The 19443-nt window shown below is 40.7% G+C and overlaps 1 protein-coding gene across 5 annotated transcripts in view; it reads right to left on the bottom strand.

The window, feature by feature from the left end:
• Positions 1-19443, bottom strand: part of ablim1a (actin binding LIM protein 1a) — a 70672-nt gene that overhangs the window by 18792 nt on the left and 32437 nt on the right. For all 5 annotated transcript variants that reach the window (XM_088352075.1, XM_088352071.1, XM_088352073.1 and 2 more), the window contains exons 4-13: positions 18779-18888; positions 14615-14741; positions 9911-10004; positions 7096-7183; positions 6931-6995; positions 5918-5962; positions 3258-3335; positions 3005-3163; positions 2847-2891; positions 1114-1149 (exon numbers count right to left, since the gene is read on the bottom strand). In XM_088352075.1, the coding sequence (XP_088208201.1) occupies positions 1114-1149; positions 2847-2891; positions 3005-3163; positions 3258-3335; positions 5918-5962; positions 6931-6995; positions 7096-7183; positions 9911-10004; positions 14615-14741; positions 18779-18888 (847 nt within the window). The remainder of the gene's footprint in view (positions 1-1113; positions 1150-2846; positions 2892-3004; positions 3164-3257; positions 3336-5917; positions 5963-6930; positions 6996-7095; positions 7184-9910; positions 10005-14614; positions 14742-18778; positions 18889-19443) is intronic.

The raw sequence follows: 19443 nt of genomic DNA, 5'->3' as shown, positions 1-19443 counted from the left end.
ATCTTAAGTCCTATTGTCATATCAATTTTAACATAAGAAATGACTATAAAGAAATTAGCATTAGCATTAGCAGTTAGCCACCATGTCCACAAAGTTAGCATCATGAGTACAGATCTGTGAAACTGGCGGGAGCTGCTAAAATGTTACCATGAATGCTAATGTGATTCTAGTAGTGAAAGCAAAGCTAGCTTATAAGGTGAGGCAGTTGGCTAATGAGGCTAGAGGTTGCGTTAGCCAAATTTTAGGAATTGCCTGTAAAGAATAGAGACAAATCTAACAATCCTTCCATTTTTGGGGGATATCTCGATCTTAAGTCCTATTGTCATATCGATTTTAACGTAAAAAATTAATCTAAATAAATTAGCATTAGCAGTTAGCAACCATGTCATCAATGTTAGCATTATGAGTTCAGATCCGTGAAACTGGCGGGAGCTGCTAAAATATTACCATGAATGCTAATGTGATTCTAGTAGTGAAAGCAAAGCTAGCTTATAAGGTGTAGTAGTTGGCTAATGAGGCTAGAGGTTGCGTTAGCCACATTTTAGGAATTGCCTGTAAAGAATAGAGACAAATCTAACAATCCTTCCATTTTTTGGGGAGATCTCGATCTTAAGTGCCATTGTCATATCGATTTTAACATAAGAAATTAATCTAAATAAATTAGCATTAGCAGTTAGCAACCATGTCCACAATGTTAGCCATTTTAGTTCAGCTCTGTGAAACTGGCGGGAACTGCTAAAATTTTACCATTAATGCTAATGTGATTCTAGTAATGAAAGCAAAGCTAGCTTATAAGGTGAGGCTGTTGGCTAATGAGGCTAGAGGTTGCGTTAGCCAAATTTTAGGAATTGCCTGTAAAGAATAGAGACAATTTTAACAATCCTTCCATTTTTGGGGGACATCTTGATCTTAAGTCCTATTGTCATATCGATTTTAACATAAGAAATGACTATAAAGAAATTAGCATTAGCAGTTAGCATTATTAGCTAAAATTGGACCATTAATGCTAATGTGATTCTAGTAGTGAAAGCAAAGCTAGCTTATAAGGTGAGGCTGCGTTAGCCAAAATATGCGCTAAGGCTAATTTGATGTTAGAAACATCAAAATACTCACCTCATTGGAGAGTGTTGGAGACATTGTTCGAAAAAACTAGGAAGACAAGACAAAAACAATTATAATAATGCGTGTGATAAAGTCTCATTGGGCAAAAAAAAATAATAATTTCCCATTTTGAAAAAACTTACAATTTTCTGTTATTTTTTTGTTTCTGTTCAGAAATAAAAAACTGGAAATAAGATTTATAATTTTTTCTAAAAGGCAAAATCATTTAATAGAAAAGTATTTTGGTTTTGATTTTGCCAGGACCAGAACGGAGACAGGACCCACTTGCGTTACGTTTCTCTTTTTTATCGGAATAAAGGAAAGGGTTGCACCCACGATCCAGGTCGCTCTGGACACGGAAGTGGCACTTCCGTGGCGAGCGATGGCGGTGTCGGGAACGGAAAAAAACGGGTCAGTAGCCGAGACGGGAGAGCAAAAAATAGACGTGGTCAGGATCAAGAAATGGTTCGAAGCCGGGGAACAGACGGGAGCAAAAAACAGGTGGGAGTCAGGGTCGAAAAAAGCTTGCCTAGAGTACACTGAGGTTTGCAGACGGACTGACAACAGGTGACAGCTAGACGTGGGTTTAAATAGTGACAGGGAGCCAATCAGAGTCCGGGGCAGTTGGCGCCAAAGGAGCGGGCACAGGTGCATCACATCGGTAACCATGACAGATTTCCCAAAACAAAAACATTAATTCACAAAGGAAGCATTTATTACTTTGAAAATAAATATTTGTAATCGTTTTCCTAGAAAAAGCAATTTTAGTTTCTGTTCAAAAATTACAGGAAATTTGCTATTTTTCTTAAAATATAAATTAATTTTACAGAAAACTATTCAGTTTCCATTTCCAAAAATACAACAACAAAACAAGGGAAAAAAAGCACTATTGCAATTTTAATGATAACATTTAGTTCCTAAAATGTGTACTCGCCTATATAAATATGTTTAGGGCGGCATTATTTCCGGAGGTAGAGCGCTCGTCACCCTGAAAACCCCATCCACACTGTCAAACATGGTGGTGGCAGCATCGTGCTCTAGGGTTGCTTTTCTTCAGCAGGGACTTGGAGGGTCATTATAGATAGAAATCATATAAGCATTAGCTCAGGAGGTGGAGGGCTCGTCTTGGGATCAAGAGGTCGCAGGTTCGATTCCCGGCTCCTCCATGTTATATATAGAAGTGTCCTTGGGCAAGACAGTGAATCCCTAATGCCCCCAATAAGCAGGTAGGCGCCTTGCATGGCTGACTCCCTATTGGTGTGTGTGAGTGTGTGAATGGGTAAAGTGTGAAGCACATTGTAAAGCGCTTTGGGAGGTCTTCATTGACTTGAAAAGCGCTACATAAATGCAGACCATTTACCATTTAGCATCTTGATTATCCTCAAAACGTTTGGAGGCTGACTCCCTATTGGTGTGTGAGTATGTGAATGGGTAAGTGTGAAGCACATTGTAAAGCGCTTTGGAAGGTCTTTATTGACTTGAAAAGCGCTATAGGAATGCAGACCATTTGGTTTGTAAAACACAGTAAAGAAAAAATATACTTTTTTATTAATAGGAGAATCTTGTTTTAATTCTGTATTATGACAATAAAGGTGATTCCATTTTATTCTAATCTATACAAGTATCCAATGTTTATCTAAGTGGCCCCAAGAGTAAAACGTTTGGGCATCTCTCCTGAGGGGTAAATTTCCATGACGACCCCTCCTAAATTGAGTAAATGTGAGGAAGAGGATGATGATACCGACCTTTTCATCCGGCAAGGGCGAGCGCTCTCTCCTGACATTGAAGAGCTGTGAAGGGCAATGAAGGTCATCAGCACATCACTATCCTTCATGAAATTAAAGGTACGCGTGACCTAAAGGATGGATGGAGGGGCAAGAGGAGCATGCAGGAGCTCCTTTACCTCTCCCAGGCTTTCCCTTCTCTCCTCGCATTCCTCCAGGGAGGTACTGTACATGGGCTCGTAAGTGATGAGGTCGGGGCGCTCGATATCGTAAATGGCTTTGACTTTGGGGATGGCGGCCAGGTCTCGATAATCCAGGATCTCGTTGTCTACTTTTGCCTGAAAAGACGGGGAAAGACATGCAAAAGGGATCGCGGGAGGGTGCGGTGCTCATCCAAGGGAGGGGGATACAAAGTGAGAAAATTCTATTTACGTAGATGGCGTGGGCAGGTGAGCCAGGTATGCTTGAAGGAGGTCTGGAAGATATACTCTCTGATGAGGACCTGGTGGGCTGCAGGAGACGGAAGACAAACAGAATCGTTAGAGTACGAAGCTCACGTGGAAAATTGTGGGATGTCATCGGAAAAAAAAAAATGGAAATGGAACAAATAAAGGATTTTATACGATTGACTACAAGTTACATGTATTCAGTTTAAAGCAATAAAGATATTCACTGACTGTGCTTTAGTTCAATGTACAATAAAAGGTCAGGGGAGGCTGTGTGGAAGATGTTTTGTCAAGGACATTACTGATAACAGGATGCCTGTGTGTGCTGACGCAGGACGACCAGAGATTGTTGGGCACAAAACAACTACCTTGGCACGCCCATGGGAGGAGCCGACACGCCATCATGCGGGGAGAAGATAACCAATAAGCTAAAGTTAGATGCAGATGACACATAGCCAATAGGGGAATAGTACGATGTCTTTGCTTTGTTTGTTGAAATGTATAAATGATCCCGGGCAACTTCGATGGTGGCCGTCTCCTGTTTACACTTAGATCTGCTGTTAGGAATAATAAACATCCGCCCCTGTGTGGAATTGGCGGCTCCTGGTAATTTTTTCTCAAGAAACGAACGCGCAGAATTGTTGGATGAATGTAGGTCGTGTTTGTTTAATGGAGTCAGATAACCTATTCGAACCATTTGGTATGCGGTACATTTAGTTAAATCCCAACACAAATATAAACCAATTGCGTTTCTATTATTCTGTCTTGGAATCATTCTTCTTTTAAAAAGGTTTAACATGTACAATCTACAGAGACAATTTCTTCCCCAGGTCCATCACCACCCTAAACAAGCACACGTGTGAAAAAAATATATACAGGTATTTTGCCTGTGTACATTAAACCCTTGTTTATCGGAGGGGTTACGTTCCCAAAATAATGATAGGTTTCTACTTCATGGATTTTTTAATTTTACAATTATTATATCACAATATGTAAAAATCTGTGAGGTACCCCGCACCTCCACAATATGTAACATGCTTTGCAAGCCCCAGCTCACAGCAATATTCAGCCGTGGATAATGGATCGCAGCCGGACAGGTGTTGTTCATTTTAGGTGGAAAGAATGAAAAAAAATTAAGCCACCACCTGTGACACAAAATTGTGCCCGTTCCGAGTATTAGTTGACTAGGGATGATGGATCGTGGCACAAACAGTGCAGTTCATTTTAGGCAAGCCACAATGGCATGCTTGAGAGTCACTAACGGAAACAAGAGAAAATGTGATCAGGGATAATGGATCGCGGCCACAACCGTGCATTTCATTTTACACAAGCCAAAACAGAATGCCTCCTGACAAATGTGCTCTCTTGTAAGTGCTTCTTTGGAGACATATGTATTTGGGGATAATGGATAGTCGTCACACGAGTACAGTTAATCTCATGAAAAGAGCTGCCAGATCCGACAAAAATGTGCTCTGCTCGTCCCAGTTTGCAGCAATATGGGATTAGGGATGATAGATTGCAGCCATACAAGTGCAGTTCATTTCAAGCAGAAATAACTGCAAAAAGGAGCTGCCAGGCCAGATAAAAATGTGCTCTGCCACCCTGGCTTGCACCAATATGTGATAAGGGATAACCGATTGCGGTTCAGGCCCAATAAAAGTACATTCTGCCGGTCCTTGTTAGCAGCAATATGCAATCAGGGAAAATGGATCGTGGCTGTACATGTGCAGTTCATCTTTGGTAGAATTGACGGCAAAAGGGAGCCGCCAGGCCCAACAAATGCACTCTAATAGCCCCTGCTTGCAGGATTATGCGATCGGGGATAACAGATCGCAGTTGCAGCAGTGCAGTTTACTTTTAGGTGGACAGAACGGCATAAAAGAGCCACCATGCCTGACAAACATTTGCCCTGCCGGCCGCTGCTCACAGCAATAATCGATAGGCGATAATGGATCAGGGGATAATAAATCTCAGAATATGTTTACACCTGGGATGCACTTAAGCTGTGAAGTAGCGAGGGATTACAGCAGCGCAATGACTACAGTGGGACCTCGCTTCTTCGCGGTTCCACGTTCGCAGGTCTAAAAAATAATAAAAATAAAATAAAAATAATTTTTTTTAAAGCATTTTTGAAGGGGCGTCGCTACTTCGCGGATTTTACTTTTCGCGGGTGGTTTTTGGTCCCTATTAACCGCGATAACCGAGGGATTACTGTAATAGCAGCAACATTGTGTACAAATAAGATTAAACAAATAAAATATTGAGTTTCCAGACACTGGCAAGTATTTTTCTTCTTTTTACAATAATAAAATACAATAAAAATCCTTCCTTTATCATCTTTCTTTGTTTTTATTGTGTTTAAGTTCTATAAAAGCCGTTTATGAGCGTGAGCGATGGCTTTTCAGAGTAAGACGTTTTGTGATGATGTCACTCATTCGCGCATGCGCAAAACGAATGCATGACTTTAAGAGACAACAAATGAGGGCGTTACAAGCTACCGCCAAAAGGTGGCAGTATACCGAGCATGCCTTTTGCAGACAAATGAGAGCATTGCACGTTGCCGGCAGCAGGGGGCGGCAGATCGCGCCTTGCGTCATTACGGCGGAAAACGATGAAGTGCCTCACAGCCCAAAGCGAATACAGTACCTGCCTTTCTGTTTTTTGAAGGAATAAGAGGGATGGGGGCAGGAGCTGTAGAGGAAGGGGAGAGAAAGGGGTTCACACACCTTCTCTAAAGTCAAAAAAAGGTTTCTGGAAACGGATTTTTAGCCTCAGAAATAAATATGGGCCCCAAGGCTCGCAGTCATCCTTAAGTAAGAAGGAAAAACATGATAACCATGGAAACAAAGCTTGCCATTATTAAGAAAGAATAAATAAGGATGTGTTTCAAGAACATGACAATCCTTGCGAGGTTTGAAATCGCTTCACTTTACTTACCAGTTCAAAATCACACAAAAAAAATACAAAAAAGATATACGATATGTTTGGCTGTAAACACTCGACAATGGGAATTATTATTAAAAATAAAAAGACAGGTTCATTAAAAAAGTCTTGAAAGGCATGAAAATCCTTGCAAGAGAGTTTTAAAATCAAATTTGTTTTTAATATGCCACCACGCCCCTCCCTGCATCCACCCGCTAACTCCACCATACCAACTCAAGTGGCATTACTTTAAGTTTTCATTTTTCCTTATCCTTTTACAATTTTCTAGAAAATGTGTTATGAGAAATGATCAAAATTTCCCCCAAACCATTTAAAAAATATGCCTATATTTTAATGAAATGAAATGATCTGCATTTATCTAGCGCTTTTCAAGTCAATGACTTCCCAAAGCGCTTTACAGTGTGCTTCACATTTCCCAATAGCGGCCTTGTATTGCAGTCATGTAAGACGCTAACCTGCTTATCGGAGGTATTAGGGGTTCAGTGTCTTACCCAAGGACACTTCGACATGTAACACGGACGAGCCGGGATTCGAACTGGGATCCCTTGATCCCAAGACGAGCGCTCTACCTCCTGAGCTACTGCCGCCCCGATTTTATGTAAACAATCCAGGACCCTTATACGAGGCAAATGTTTTAGTGGTTGACTAATCCTATCTTATCATTACTTCTCACAATTACAACCTGGTTATAACATAGTAAGAAGATAGCTTCCTACCCTTTCCCTGTGCCTCTCCTCCGTTCTAGTCGTATTTTTGCAGCCCGGATGCCACACCGTTGATCCTGAGAGATACATGATCAAGGGATGATTGCGACACAACATACACACACACCATGTGGTTAGCACCTCCAGTAAATGCGGGATAATGGATCACATACTCACCTTGCAGGTACATCTCTTCTCCTTCCGTGAACATCTGATTGCATCTGCTGCATCTGGCACAGCTGGGGTGGTAATGCTTATCGCCCGCCTGTAAAATAAAGTTTTGAGAAAAGGAAATTGACAAAAATATCTCAGCTGGGAACAACTCCATCTCCTCAAATTCCAATTCACGGATCCCCAACGGTTTCCAGTAGAAGGACAATCCTCCTGATCTGACTCAGATACAGCACCTTCATCATCTGATGTTTTTGGTACGGTGGAGTTAGCGGGTGGATGCAGTCTTCAGCATTGACAATACTGATAAGAGATCCTAAATCACAGTTAAAAACACCATTCGGACGGAATGTTGTCATTTGTAACGCTCCTTCGATGTGTTTGGCCCAAAAACATTTATTCCATAAAGTAAAACATATTTTTCCGGAGCTATATTTACACACGGTGCATAATAAGCAAAAGTACAGCCCAAAACAACGGCAACCAGATGATGAAGGTGCTGAATCTGACTCCGATCTGACTTCTCTTAATACTGGTCAGCAGGAAATACTGTCGGTTTCATGTAGGGGAGCAAACCCCTACCCCACATTGACCGTCTGGAGAAGGATGGGCACTGCCAGGGTGTTCTTGCCAAAGACGCACCACAGGAATTGGTGCCCCAACGGCTCTGGCGATTACGGGAACTGTCAAAATACGAAAACTATTCATGGAATACATTTTTTCCTCATTAGATAGCTCAAACCTATTACATTATAGACATTTTGGACTACAGTACTGTCCAAAAATGTCTTCTTTTGGTTAATATGGCATTTTCCCTTCCCTCTTCTAAGAGCATGACAATCTTCGCAAGTATAAATTTTCAAGTCACCATCACCCACCCACCCATCTGCATCCACCCACTACTCCACTCAACCAGCTCAAGTCCCATCACAACAAAAGTGGTTAATATGGCATTTTCCTTTCCCTCTTCTAACAGCATGAAAATCTTTGAAAGTAGAACTTTTCAAATTAGTTTCATTTTCAACTTACGGTCACCATTGCCCACCCACCCCTCTGCATCCACCCGCTACTCCACTCAACCAGCTCAAGTCCTATCACAACAAAAGTGGTTAATATGACACTTTCCCTTCCCTCTTCTAAGAACATGACAATCTTCGCAAGTAGAAATTTTCAAATTAGTTTCATTTTCAACTTAAGGTCACTATCTCCTACCCACCCTTCTGCATCCTTTCGCTACTCCACTCAACCAGCTCAAGTCCAATCATAACAAAAGTGGTTAATATGGCATTTTCCCTTCCCTCTTCTAAGGGCATGACAATCTTCGCAAGTAGAAATTTTCAAATTAAGGTCACTATCTCCTACCCACCCTTCTGCATCCATCCGCCACTCCACTCAACCAGCTCAAGTCCTATCACAACAAAAGGGTTTAAAATGGCATTTTCCCTTCCCTCTTCTAAGCAAATGACAATCTTCGCAAGTAGAACTTTTCAAATTAGTTTCATTTTAAACTTAAGGCCACTATCTCCTACCCACCCTTCTGCATCCATCCGCTACTCCACTCAACCAGCTCAAGTCCTATCACAACAAAAGGGTTTAAAATGGCATTTTCCCTTCCCTCTTCTAAGCAAATGACAATCTTCGCAAGTAGAACTTTTCAAATTAGTTTCATTTTAAACTTAAGGCCACTATCTCCTACCCACCCTTCTGCATCCATCCGCTACTCCACTCAACCAGCTCAAGTCCTATCACAACAAAAGGGTTTAAAATGGCATTTTCCCTTTCCTCTTCTAAGAAAATGACAATCTTCGCAAGTAGAACTTTTCAAATTAGTTTCATTTTAAACTTAAGGCCACCATCTCCCACCCACCCATCTGCATCCACCCACTACTCCATTCAACCAGCTCAAGTCCCATCACAACAAAAGTGGTTAATATGGCATTTTCCTTTCCCTCTTCTAACAGCATGAAAATCTTTGCAAGTAGAACTTTTCAAATTAGTTTCATTTTAAACTTACGGTCACCATTGCCCATCCACCCCTCTGCATCCACCCGCTACTCCACTCAACCAGCTCAAGTCCTATCACAACAAAAGTGGTTAATATGACACTTTCCCTTCCCTCTTCTAAGAACATGACAATCTTCGCAAGTAGAAATTTTCAAATTAGTTTCATTTTCAACTTACGGTCACCATTGCCCACCCACCCCTCTGCATCCACCTGCTACTCCACTCAACCAGCTCAAGTCCTATCACAACAAAAGTGGTTAATATGACACTTTCCCTTCCCTCTTCTAAGAACATGACAATCTTCGCAAGTAGAAATTTTCAAATTAGTTTCATTTTCAACTTACGGTCACCATTGCCCACCCACCCCCCTCTGCATCCACCCGCTACTCCACTCAACCAGCTCAAGTCCTATCGCAACAAAAGTGGTTAACATGGCATTTTCCCTTTGCATTTAATCCTATGCATGTACATCACCCTTTTTAAAAATGTATTTCTGGGGCACTGCGGGTTCGGAATGCATTAGCTGCAACATTTTCACAGCATGTCTGACATTCTCATGCTAATCACGTTTCAGTTCATATGTCGACAACTTTCTTCACATCTCATGTAATATTTACGGCAACGCTGGGAAAACCGGAGTGCGCAAGATATAAAAAGCCCAAAATTAATCTTTCATGTCAAGAGACCGCATCCAAGAGATTACAACGCAGATTAACCAGCAAAATGAATTTTCGTCTGTTATATAAACTCCCGTTTTTAAATAAAAAGCCGAGCAGATTGTCCGAATTTCTCCGTGCCGGGCATTTTGTTGTCTCACCTCCAGTACTTTTCCGGTGATGAACTGCCGACAGGCTTCACACTGCACCCCGAAATGGATCTGGTAGTCCTTCTCGCAGTACGGCGCGCCGTCCCTGAGCACAGGAAGTCAAACTTCGACATCAACATTCTTCTTTTTACGCTTTAGCGCTCAAAATATCAATAAATGACCAAGCCCCGCTTTCCACCAGGTCCCTATCCTATAGCGAGCAATAAGTGGTGGGCCCACTCGGGTCACAAATCCCACTCAGCATTACAATTCCATACCTGTCAAGCAGTACGTTTTTTGCCGTACAAAGTACCGTATTTTCCGCACTATAAGGCGCACCTAAAAGTCTTAATTTTTTTCAAAAGCTGACCATGCGCCTTATATATGGCTCAATGTTAAATCGCAAGGTCTCGCAACTTACGCAACAGCCGCCGACTCGATTTTCCCCCGAACGTGGAGTAGTCCGCGGTGTATGCTGGGATTTATATACCGGCGTTTCATTGGCTAACCAATGTGTCAATCATCATTTGAATCGATCGCTATTGGCTAAAGTTATTCGGAGCCTCGGATAGGCTAGAGGGCCGAAACAAACCCTGCAATTGGCCGAAAAAGATGTGTCAATCATCCGTCAAATCGATCGCTTTTGGCTGAAGTTATTCGGAGCCTCGGATTGGCTAGAGGGCCAAAACAAACCCTGCAATTGGCCGAAAAAGAGGACTGAATAGCAAGCTTGCTAAACTATGCCATAAAGAAACATGTTTCATCAGTCTGTATTTGTAAACATTTTACTCTCCTGGATTTACTACACTCACGGTTGTAAGAAGACCATGATTGCGTATCATTATTGAACGTGAGAACTTAGGTGAGCTATGCGGCTTTATATTTTCCCGGTATCTTGTTTTAGAACCATCTTGATGTTGCTGTGATGAGTTGAGTGAATTCAACTCAATTCCAAGTGTTTATTGTCATATGCACAGTAAAGTTGCGAGCGAAAAAGAAAATAGAAACTAAGGAATGGTTGGCGTTTCTTGAATCCCAAGACTTTAACCTTCCGAATGATGGAACGATGCATTTGAGTGACATCGTACGGACACCGCATCCGCACGTGTTCTCGACACGTATTTGCTTCTTTGCAAGCTTTGGGAATGTTAAGGGGGTAATAAGTTAGACTGAACTATCCGACTGTTTTGTCCACGTTCCCATTGTAGCGCCTTATAATCCGGTGCGCCTTATGTATGTCAAAAATAGGACCAAAAACTATTTTTTGGGGGTGCGCCCTATAACCCGGTGCGCCCTATAGTGCGAAAAATACAGTACGTTTATTACGGATTTTAAGACGTGTACGACATACAAGAAAATGTGTACGGATAAACGCAAATTTGTCAATTATGGGTACCATCCGGTATACACCGACAATGACCAAACGGCAAATCAATCAATTCAAACGAGTTCGAGTTATGTAGTGAAAGGAAGTCCGTCTCTTTTTATAGAACCGGCTTTTTCGGCTCAACTCATGAAAGAGAGCCGGCTCTTAAACGGCTCACTCGCTTTGATGCATTATATTATGAATTATTATGTTGTAACATGCTTTGCAAGCCCCAGCTCACAGCAATATTCAGCCATGGATAATGGATCGCAGCCGCACAGGTGTTGTTCATTTCAGGTGGAAAGAATGTTGTGGAATTTAAGAAAAAAAGAAAGTATAAAAGGAGAAAATGAAAAAAAACAGGTTTGTGGTTATCCCTTTAATCAGTTTTCAACCTTTTTTGAGCCAGGGCAAGTTTTTTACATTGGAAAAATTTTGTGGCACACCACTAACCAAAAACGTTATAAAATGCCACTGAACAGTATATTTAATTACAATATAATTTATAATACCCCCAGTTTTCACAGCACAGACACTTGACAATGACATAATATTTGCGAAAAATGATTCATAAATCCGTCCATCCATCCATTATCTGCACCGCTTATCCTCAGTAGGGTCGCGGGGGTGCTGGAGCCCGGAGGAAACCCACGCAAGCATGGGGAGAACATGCAAACTCCGGAAGGTTGGTAGCTGGATTTAAACCCATGACTTTGAACTGTGCCGCACATGCGCTAACCACCGCGCCGCCTGATTCATAAATGTTTTATAAAATTTTAATTTTTAAAAGTAACATTGAATAATTTCTCACCACACACTGGACGATCTCTCACGGCACACTAGTGTGTCTATTCTATAGTCAGACTGCCAAGAAACATGGCAATTTTACGCATTTTCCTGACCTTGAAAACACATTAAAAGTCAAGCATTTTTAAGGATTTCAAGCACCCATACCAACCTAAATCAACTTTGACCATTCCTGCATACTTTTGAACCAACCAGAGGTTTATTGTAGATCGATGTATAACGAGAACTTTGACGGGCGGACAGAATTGGCTCAAAAATAACAACACTTAATGTATTTAGGTCTTTCCAGTTTGCTTCCACCGTTTCTGACACGCCCGAGCAGAATGATCATCGGCCTAATTCTTAGATTCAGGGGTGTCTGAAGGTAAACATAGGTACGCTTTTGATGAGAATGGGAAGAAGTTGAATTTATTTATTCTTAAAGGGGTTGAGAACGCATTACTTGCGCATAACCCCGCTATATGTCAGTTTGAATGAATGAATCAAAACTTTATTCGAACATTAAAATAAAAACAGAACAAAAACAATAACTCATCAACAAAATATTACATAATATGTTCGAAAAGGGGGTAGAAAGAAGCAGATGCTTATATTCCCTACCCTTTCATCTTCCCAAATAAATACACCAATGATAATAACAACCGTAATAATAATATTAATAATAACAGTTATGATATGATACAAGAATAGCGACAATAACACAAAGTTAACTAGACGCACTATTTCCAATCTCTCGTATCATTCATACCCCATTTTCTTCATCTCTGTATTGCTCCAGGAATGTTTTTTTTTGTATTTAAATTTGAACAATTGAATGATTGGACATTGTAATCGTCTTGTAAATTGTTCCAAAGTTTGACTCCACACACAGAGAGACACATACTTTTCCTGGTGGTTCTCACCTTTGGGATTATGAATTTACTACAGCCCCTTAAATGATAATTTCCCTCTTTCCGAATGAATTTATGGATGTTTTCTGGCACTATGTTTTTGTTGACCTTAAATAGCAGCTGTGCAGTGAAAAATTTTACTAAATCATCCAATTTTAATAATTTGGACTGCAAGAATAAAATATAAGTATGATCTCGATATCCTACCCTGTGTATGGTTCTAATTGCACGTTTTTGGAGGATAAAAAAGGGGCCAAAGTGAACTTTTGGAATAATTGCCCCAGATTTCTGCACAATATGTTAAGTATGGCGGAACTATAGAACAATAATAAATACAATGCATTATAGTTTTAAATGAATTTGGCTTTATTAATTATTGAAATGCTTTTAAATAATTTAGTTTGTATGTGTCTTTGTGTATTTATTTTCTATTATGACCCTTGTGTGCAATCCCTTCATCAGGACGGATGCTGTATCCCGGGGGTTTACTGTACTTTTGTTAATAGTGCTAATAAAAAAGTCCAATCATAAAGGTAAAAAAACTACAAAAATTGAAAAAAAAAATCCATTAAAATCAAATTAATTTAATGATAATAAAATAGTTCTGTAATGGTTATAGATAACACACTAGAACACAGGTGTCAAACAGGCGGCCCGCGGGCCAAATAGGGCCCGCTAAGGGATTGAATCCGGCCCGCGAGACAACACTCAGAGAAGCGCAAGAGTAAAACAAGCTGCAGGTTGAAATATGTCAACTTTTTTTCTTTCTCTCTTTCTCTCTCTCCCTCTTTTCCACCCCTTTTCTCCCATTCTCTGTCTCTTTCACTCTCTGTATCTCTTTTTCTCTTCCTTTGTTGCTTTTTGTCTCTTTCTCTGTGTCTTTTTAACTTATTTTGCTCTAACTTCCTTTTCTCTTTCTCTCTTCCTATCATTCGCACTTTCTTTTCTCTTTTCTCTCCTTCTGTATTTCTATTTCTCTTTGGATTTCTTTCTTCCGCTCCCTTTCTTTCCCCCTCTCTCACAACTTCTCTTTTTATCTATTTTGTTTCTCACGCTCTCTCCCTCTCTCTCCTTCTTTGTCCCGCACTCTCTCCTTTTCCCTCCCTCTTTCTCTTATTTCTTTATCTCTCTTTTTCTTTCTCTTTAATCTACTAGTCCGGCCCCCGACGGAATGTTTGTTCTATCGTTTGGCCCCCTAGTTAAAATGAGTTTGACACCCCTGCACTAGAAGGTATCCAATATTGGTATCGTCCAATGTTGGAATGTCGATACTTCCAATTAGGGCTTGTGGTGGCACTAATAGATAATTGTTTTTGTTTTATGCTACAATTTCGGGGCAGTCCTTACAAAAAAGGGCCTTATCAGCATCAATAATCAACCTTAAAGTAAAAAGAATACAGACAAAAAAGGAGATAATGACAAAGAGTATCCACAAAAAATAGATAAGATAGATAAAGAAGCAAGGACAATGAAATGTAATAGTGGAAATATGATATGAATATAATGTTAGAATTCAACAAAGCCTGAAATGAATAATAATAGTCATGGTCAGTGAATAAAAAAGAGCAATGGACTGGAGCTTCAAAAGGCTCAAAAGCCATTATCCCCATTTTTGTGACACAAGAAGCTCATTTGAATAGCAAACGTACTCACTTGCTGATGTACTCGCCGGTTAGCACTTTGTCGCAGGCCTTGCATTTAAAGCAGCCCAGATGCCACTGCTTGTCCAAAGCCAGAAGAGCTTGCCCGTTTTTGATATCTCGACCGCAGCCGGCACAGTCTGAAGAAAAAATACATACATATTCAACACTTTCTGAACTACTTTGGAAAATGTGTGTTTGTATGCGACTTATAGGCTCCCAAATGACAGAACCGATTTTCGTGAAAATTGACCCAGTTTCACCTTGGGTCTCTGCGAATGTCTTAAGCTGGATTTCATGTCAAGGCATCCCCTAAAAATGGCAACAAAATCCACAAACATTTGCTTTTGTGTACAAGCGGCTCTGGATCTTAATACGGCACTTTGTTCAGATAAACCAAGGTCCCAACAACCTCGCCCAAGTAGAATGCCCGGCAACGCAGAGCCATTATGCTTGTCAAAGATTAAAGGGAAAGACAAGTAGTGCTAGTTGCTATTCTTGCGCGAGCTAACAAGTTTAACAGCAAAATTAGATAAGTGTGCAGATTTTTTTTCATGTTTTAAACAGCTAGTCCAACTTATACCTGAGAGGACCTTTTACACAAAATGTCCAGAAGGAGGCTCTGAATACTAAAAAAATCCAAATCAGTAACGAGGCAAAGGCAGAAATGACTTTTTCAAGAAAGTAATGAACACAGCACTACAAGATGAAAAACTACCGGACTTACAGAGTCAATGACTTACAACCAAAGAGAGCTAAAAGAGCAAGTCTGAGACATACTAGTCGTTCGTCACGACAACAATGCACATGTCTAAAGGAACCGCAGTGACATTAAATTGTCACTTAAAGGCACAGCATGTTTAAGAGCAGGAAAATCTGCACAGTATGCAAACACAATGTTTGATGAATGAAAATTGTATTAATTTTTGAAATATTTTAGGTAAAAAAAAGTACATAAAAAAGGATAAAATGATGGGTACCACAATTGGTAAGGAATTATGGGGAGGTATCTTGTTGGTAGGCTCCTAAGTTAAATCTAGAAACTTAAAAAGGTATGAAATATAATGTATTGAATAGTATAGTACCAAAAAAATTGCGTTCAAGTTTGTTGTCGTGATCAATTATTATTTAGTGAATAGTACCGGTACTTGTTTTCACGATCAAGACCTAATACATTAAAAACGTTGTTTGTTGCCGCTTCCTTTTTTAATATTGATTTAGTTTTATTAACTCCAAATTATACGTACAAGAATCGTCGATGGTTGTAAATAATTTTTCAAACCTTGGATTAGGTTTCTGGGATAAATTAGTAAAATATAAATTGGTTTACAATGCATCTTACACACACAAAAAATAATAAATGGCCAAATTGAGATTAATGTCTGGGTGATAATTTATATTATATATATATATACCACAGCCATATCCCCCTAGTGGTAGGTGGCTAGAGTCATTTCTGACTCTTTTTGGGAGATTGATTCAGAGGAGGGGATTCCCAGCCCCCTGGCTCAACCCAACTGAGGTGTTGGGAGTCATTAGGTGATAATTTAATAGTCATATTTTTAAATTCCCCTTGTACATTGTAACACTCTTAAAAATATAAAACACTTTGAGAAAACGTCACCACCCGTCCACAAGAATATAATTGTGGAAATGTTCAAAGCAGGATTTGGATAAAATAATATTTACAGATCTCCCAGCACTGTGCAAGCAATAGTATCAATATGGAAAGAGCATGAAACCTTTACAAACCTATCAAGACGTGGCCATCCCTCTAATTTTTAGACCCAAACGAGAAGAAAATTAATCAGAGAAGCAACCAAGAGACCCAATGATCACATTGGATGACAATTTGCTCCGGTCAGATGAGACTAACGTTGAACTTTTTGGGATCAATTTAAAGCGCAGGTGTCAAACAGGTGGCCCGCGGGCCAGATCTGACCCGCTAAGGGATTGAATCCGGCCCGCGAGACAACAACCAGAGAAGCACAAGAGAAAAACAAGCTGCAGGTTGAAATATGTCAACTTGATGCTGCCAAAGCCAGGTGCCTCGAACAAAGACACATTTGTATTTATTTCTCTGTCTCTCTCTCTCTCTCTCTTTCTCTTTTCCACCCCTTTTCTCCCACTCTCTGTCTCTGTCTCTTTCACTCTCCGTGTCTCTCTTTTTCTCTTCCTTTGTTGCTATTTCTCTCTGTGTCTTTTTAACTTATTTTGCTCTAATTTCCTTTTTTCCTTTTTTCTTTTCTCTTTCTCTCTGCCTACCCTTTGCGCTTTCTATTCTCTTTTCTCTACTTCCGTCTTTCTATTTCTCTTTGATTCCTTTCTTCCTTTCCCTTTTTTCCCCCCTCTCTCATGACTTCTCTTTTTATATCTTTTGTTTCTCATGCTCTCTCCCTTCTCTTTCTCTTTCTTTGTCCTGCCCTCTCTCCTTTTCCCTCCCTCTTTCTCTTATTTCTTTATCTCTCTTTTTCTTTCTCTTTAATCTACTTATCCGGCCCCCGACAGAATGTTTGTTCTATCGTGTGGCCCCCCGAGTTAAAATGAGTTTGACACCCCTGATTTAAAGCATTACATTTGGCATAGAGCAGGGGTGTCAAACTCATTTTAACTCGGGGGCCACACGATAGAACAAACATTCTGTCGGGGGCCGGACTAGTAGATTAAAGAGAAAGAAAAAGGGCGAAAGAAATATGAGAGAGAGGGAGAGAGCGTGAGAAACAAAAGATAAAAAGTCGTGAGAGAGGGGGAAAAGAAAGGGAGAGGAAGAAAGAAATCCAAAGAGAAAAAGAGAGACTCAGAGAGTGAAAGAGACAGAGTGGGAGAAAAGCGGTGGAAGAGAGAGCGAGAGCGAGTTGTCTCGTGGCCGGATTCAATCCCTCAGCGGGCCTGATCTGGCCCACAAGCTGCCTGTTTGACACCTGTGGCGTAGAGTAATCACCCTGAAACCCCATCTACACTGTCAAACATGGTGCTGGCAGTATCGTGCTCTAGGGTTGCTTTTCTTCAGAAGGGACTTGGAGGGTCGTTAAATATAAATCATATAATCATTAGCTCAGGGGGTAGAGGGCTCGTCTCGGGATCAAGAGGTTGCGGGTTCGATTCCCAGCTCCTCTGTGTTATATGTCGAAGTGTCCTTGGGCAAGACACTGAATCCCAAATGCCCCCGATAGCAGGGAGTTGCCTTGCATGGCTGACGCCGGTATCTGGGTGTGAATGTGTGAGTGTGAAGCACATTGTAAAGCGCTTTGGGAGGTCTTCATTGACTTGAAAAGCGCTATATCAATATGAAAGAAAAGAAGAAAAAAAAGACAATGTGTATAGCAGTCCCTCAGCCGAAAATACACCACCACCCTCCAAAGGAAAACAAAGACTGAGTCAGCGATACATATGCATATTGTACTGTGTTGAATCGCTATACAGTGGAACCTCGGTTCTCGACCATAATCTGTTCCAGAACCCTGTTCGAAAACCGATTTGTTCGATCACCGAAATCATTTTTCCCATTAAAAATAATATAAATCGTTTTAATCCGTTCCAACACCCTCAATGTTGGGCTCCGTTCCAACACCCTGAATGTTTCCCTTGAATGTTTAACGTAAACCTAAAGCTAACCCAGACTAATCGTACGTTCGCGTGATCGTAATCTTCCGTACGAAAGATTACGCTAACATGAACGTGTAAAAATGAAAAAAAGGATAAAGAATTATGAATAGGATTTTTTACCTTTGTGGTGGTCAGCAGAAGGCGCAGGCAAGATCAGACCCTCGCACACCTCCTTCATATTTTGCTATTATTTCTTTCTTAAATGCAATAGTTGTACGCACTACTTTTCTTTTTTCACCTGTAGCAACTTTGCTGCTTGCACTGACTTTCTTCGGAGGCATAATAAGGGGCTAAAACACCCGTGCGCCGCTCAGCATCGCCCCCTAGCGTACGCACTCAGGCATTACCGGCGTTCGAATTCCGATTTTTGACCAAACAGCGGAGCAAGAATTTCTCGAAATTTTTGGTCGGACTCCGATTTGTTCCAACTGAGAGGCGTTCGAAAACCGAGGTTCCACTGTATATTCAAGGATTGCAGTAATGCTAAAGGTAGAAGCAAAACAACCATAGCACTAGCTGCTACAACCCAATATCAGAAATATTTCCTATCCGAGGAATTAAAATCTCTTACTGCTGGTGGCCAGGATGTCTTTTGGTCCCGGAGCCATGGGCTCCACACAGTATTGACACAGACAGTCCTTCCCGTTGAAGGTCACCCTGTCTCCGGCGGGGAAGGGACGTCTGTGGGAGGAGAAGTGGAGAAGGACATGAATAGCGGCTACAAAATAAGCCTTAAGTGAACCCTGTAGTAAGAATTTATTGAGCGTGGCCATAATGTGCTGATAAAAACGGTGACTTTCTACTACATTAATACCATGTCCCCAGCCTACCACATTTTCACTTTATGGTGTTAAAGATTTTTTTTCCGCTCCTCTTTATGGTATTTCCGCGACGTCATCGTCGATTTAATTTACAAGTTACTCCTCTAAGAGGCCTGTCAACTATCTGACGATGTCATATAAACTGCAGGTATGAAAATACTGATTTGGTATTGGCGGAACTCCTTCCCACGATGCTTTTCCCTTCACTTAGTACAGAATCTCTTGCGCTTCATAAAAACAGAGTCAGTGATACCAGGGTTGGGTAGGGTTACTTTAACTGGATTACTTTCAATTACTTTTGGATGACTCCAATACCAAATATGCTAATAAAAGACAAAAGAAACTAAATATGAATAAAATGATGACTCACAACACGTGGTAAGCTTTCTCTTCTGGCTTTGATCTCTTTGATCTC

The sequence above is a fragment of the Urocampus carinirostris genome, chromosome 13 (assembly GCF_059441175.1).
Source record: "Urocampus carinirostris isolate Australia breed hairy pipefish chromosome 13, RoL_Ucar_1.0, whole genome shotgun sequence".
NCBI classification, from domain to species: Eukaryota; Metazoa; Chordata; class Actinopteri; order Syngnathiformes; family Syngnathidae; genus Urocampus; species Urocampus carinirostris.
Note: the sequence above shows the minus strand (reverse complement) of the source record. Positions and strands in the feature narration are given on the sequence as shown.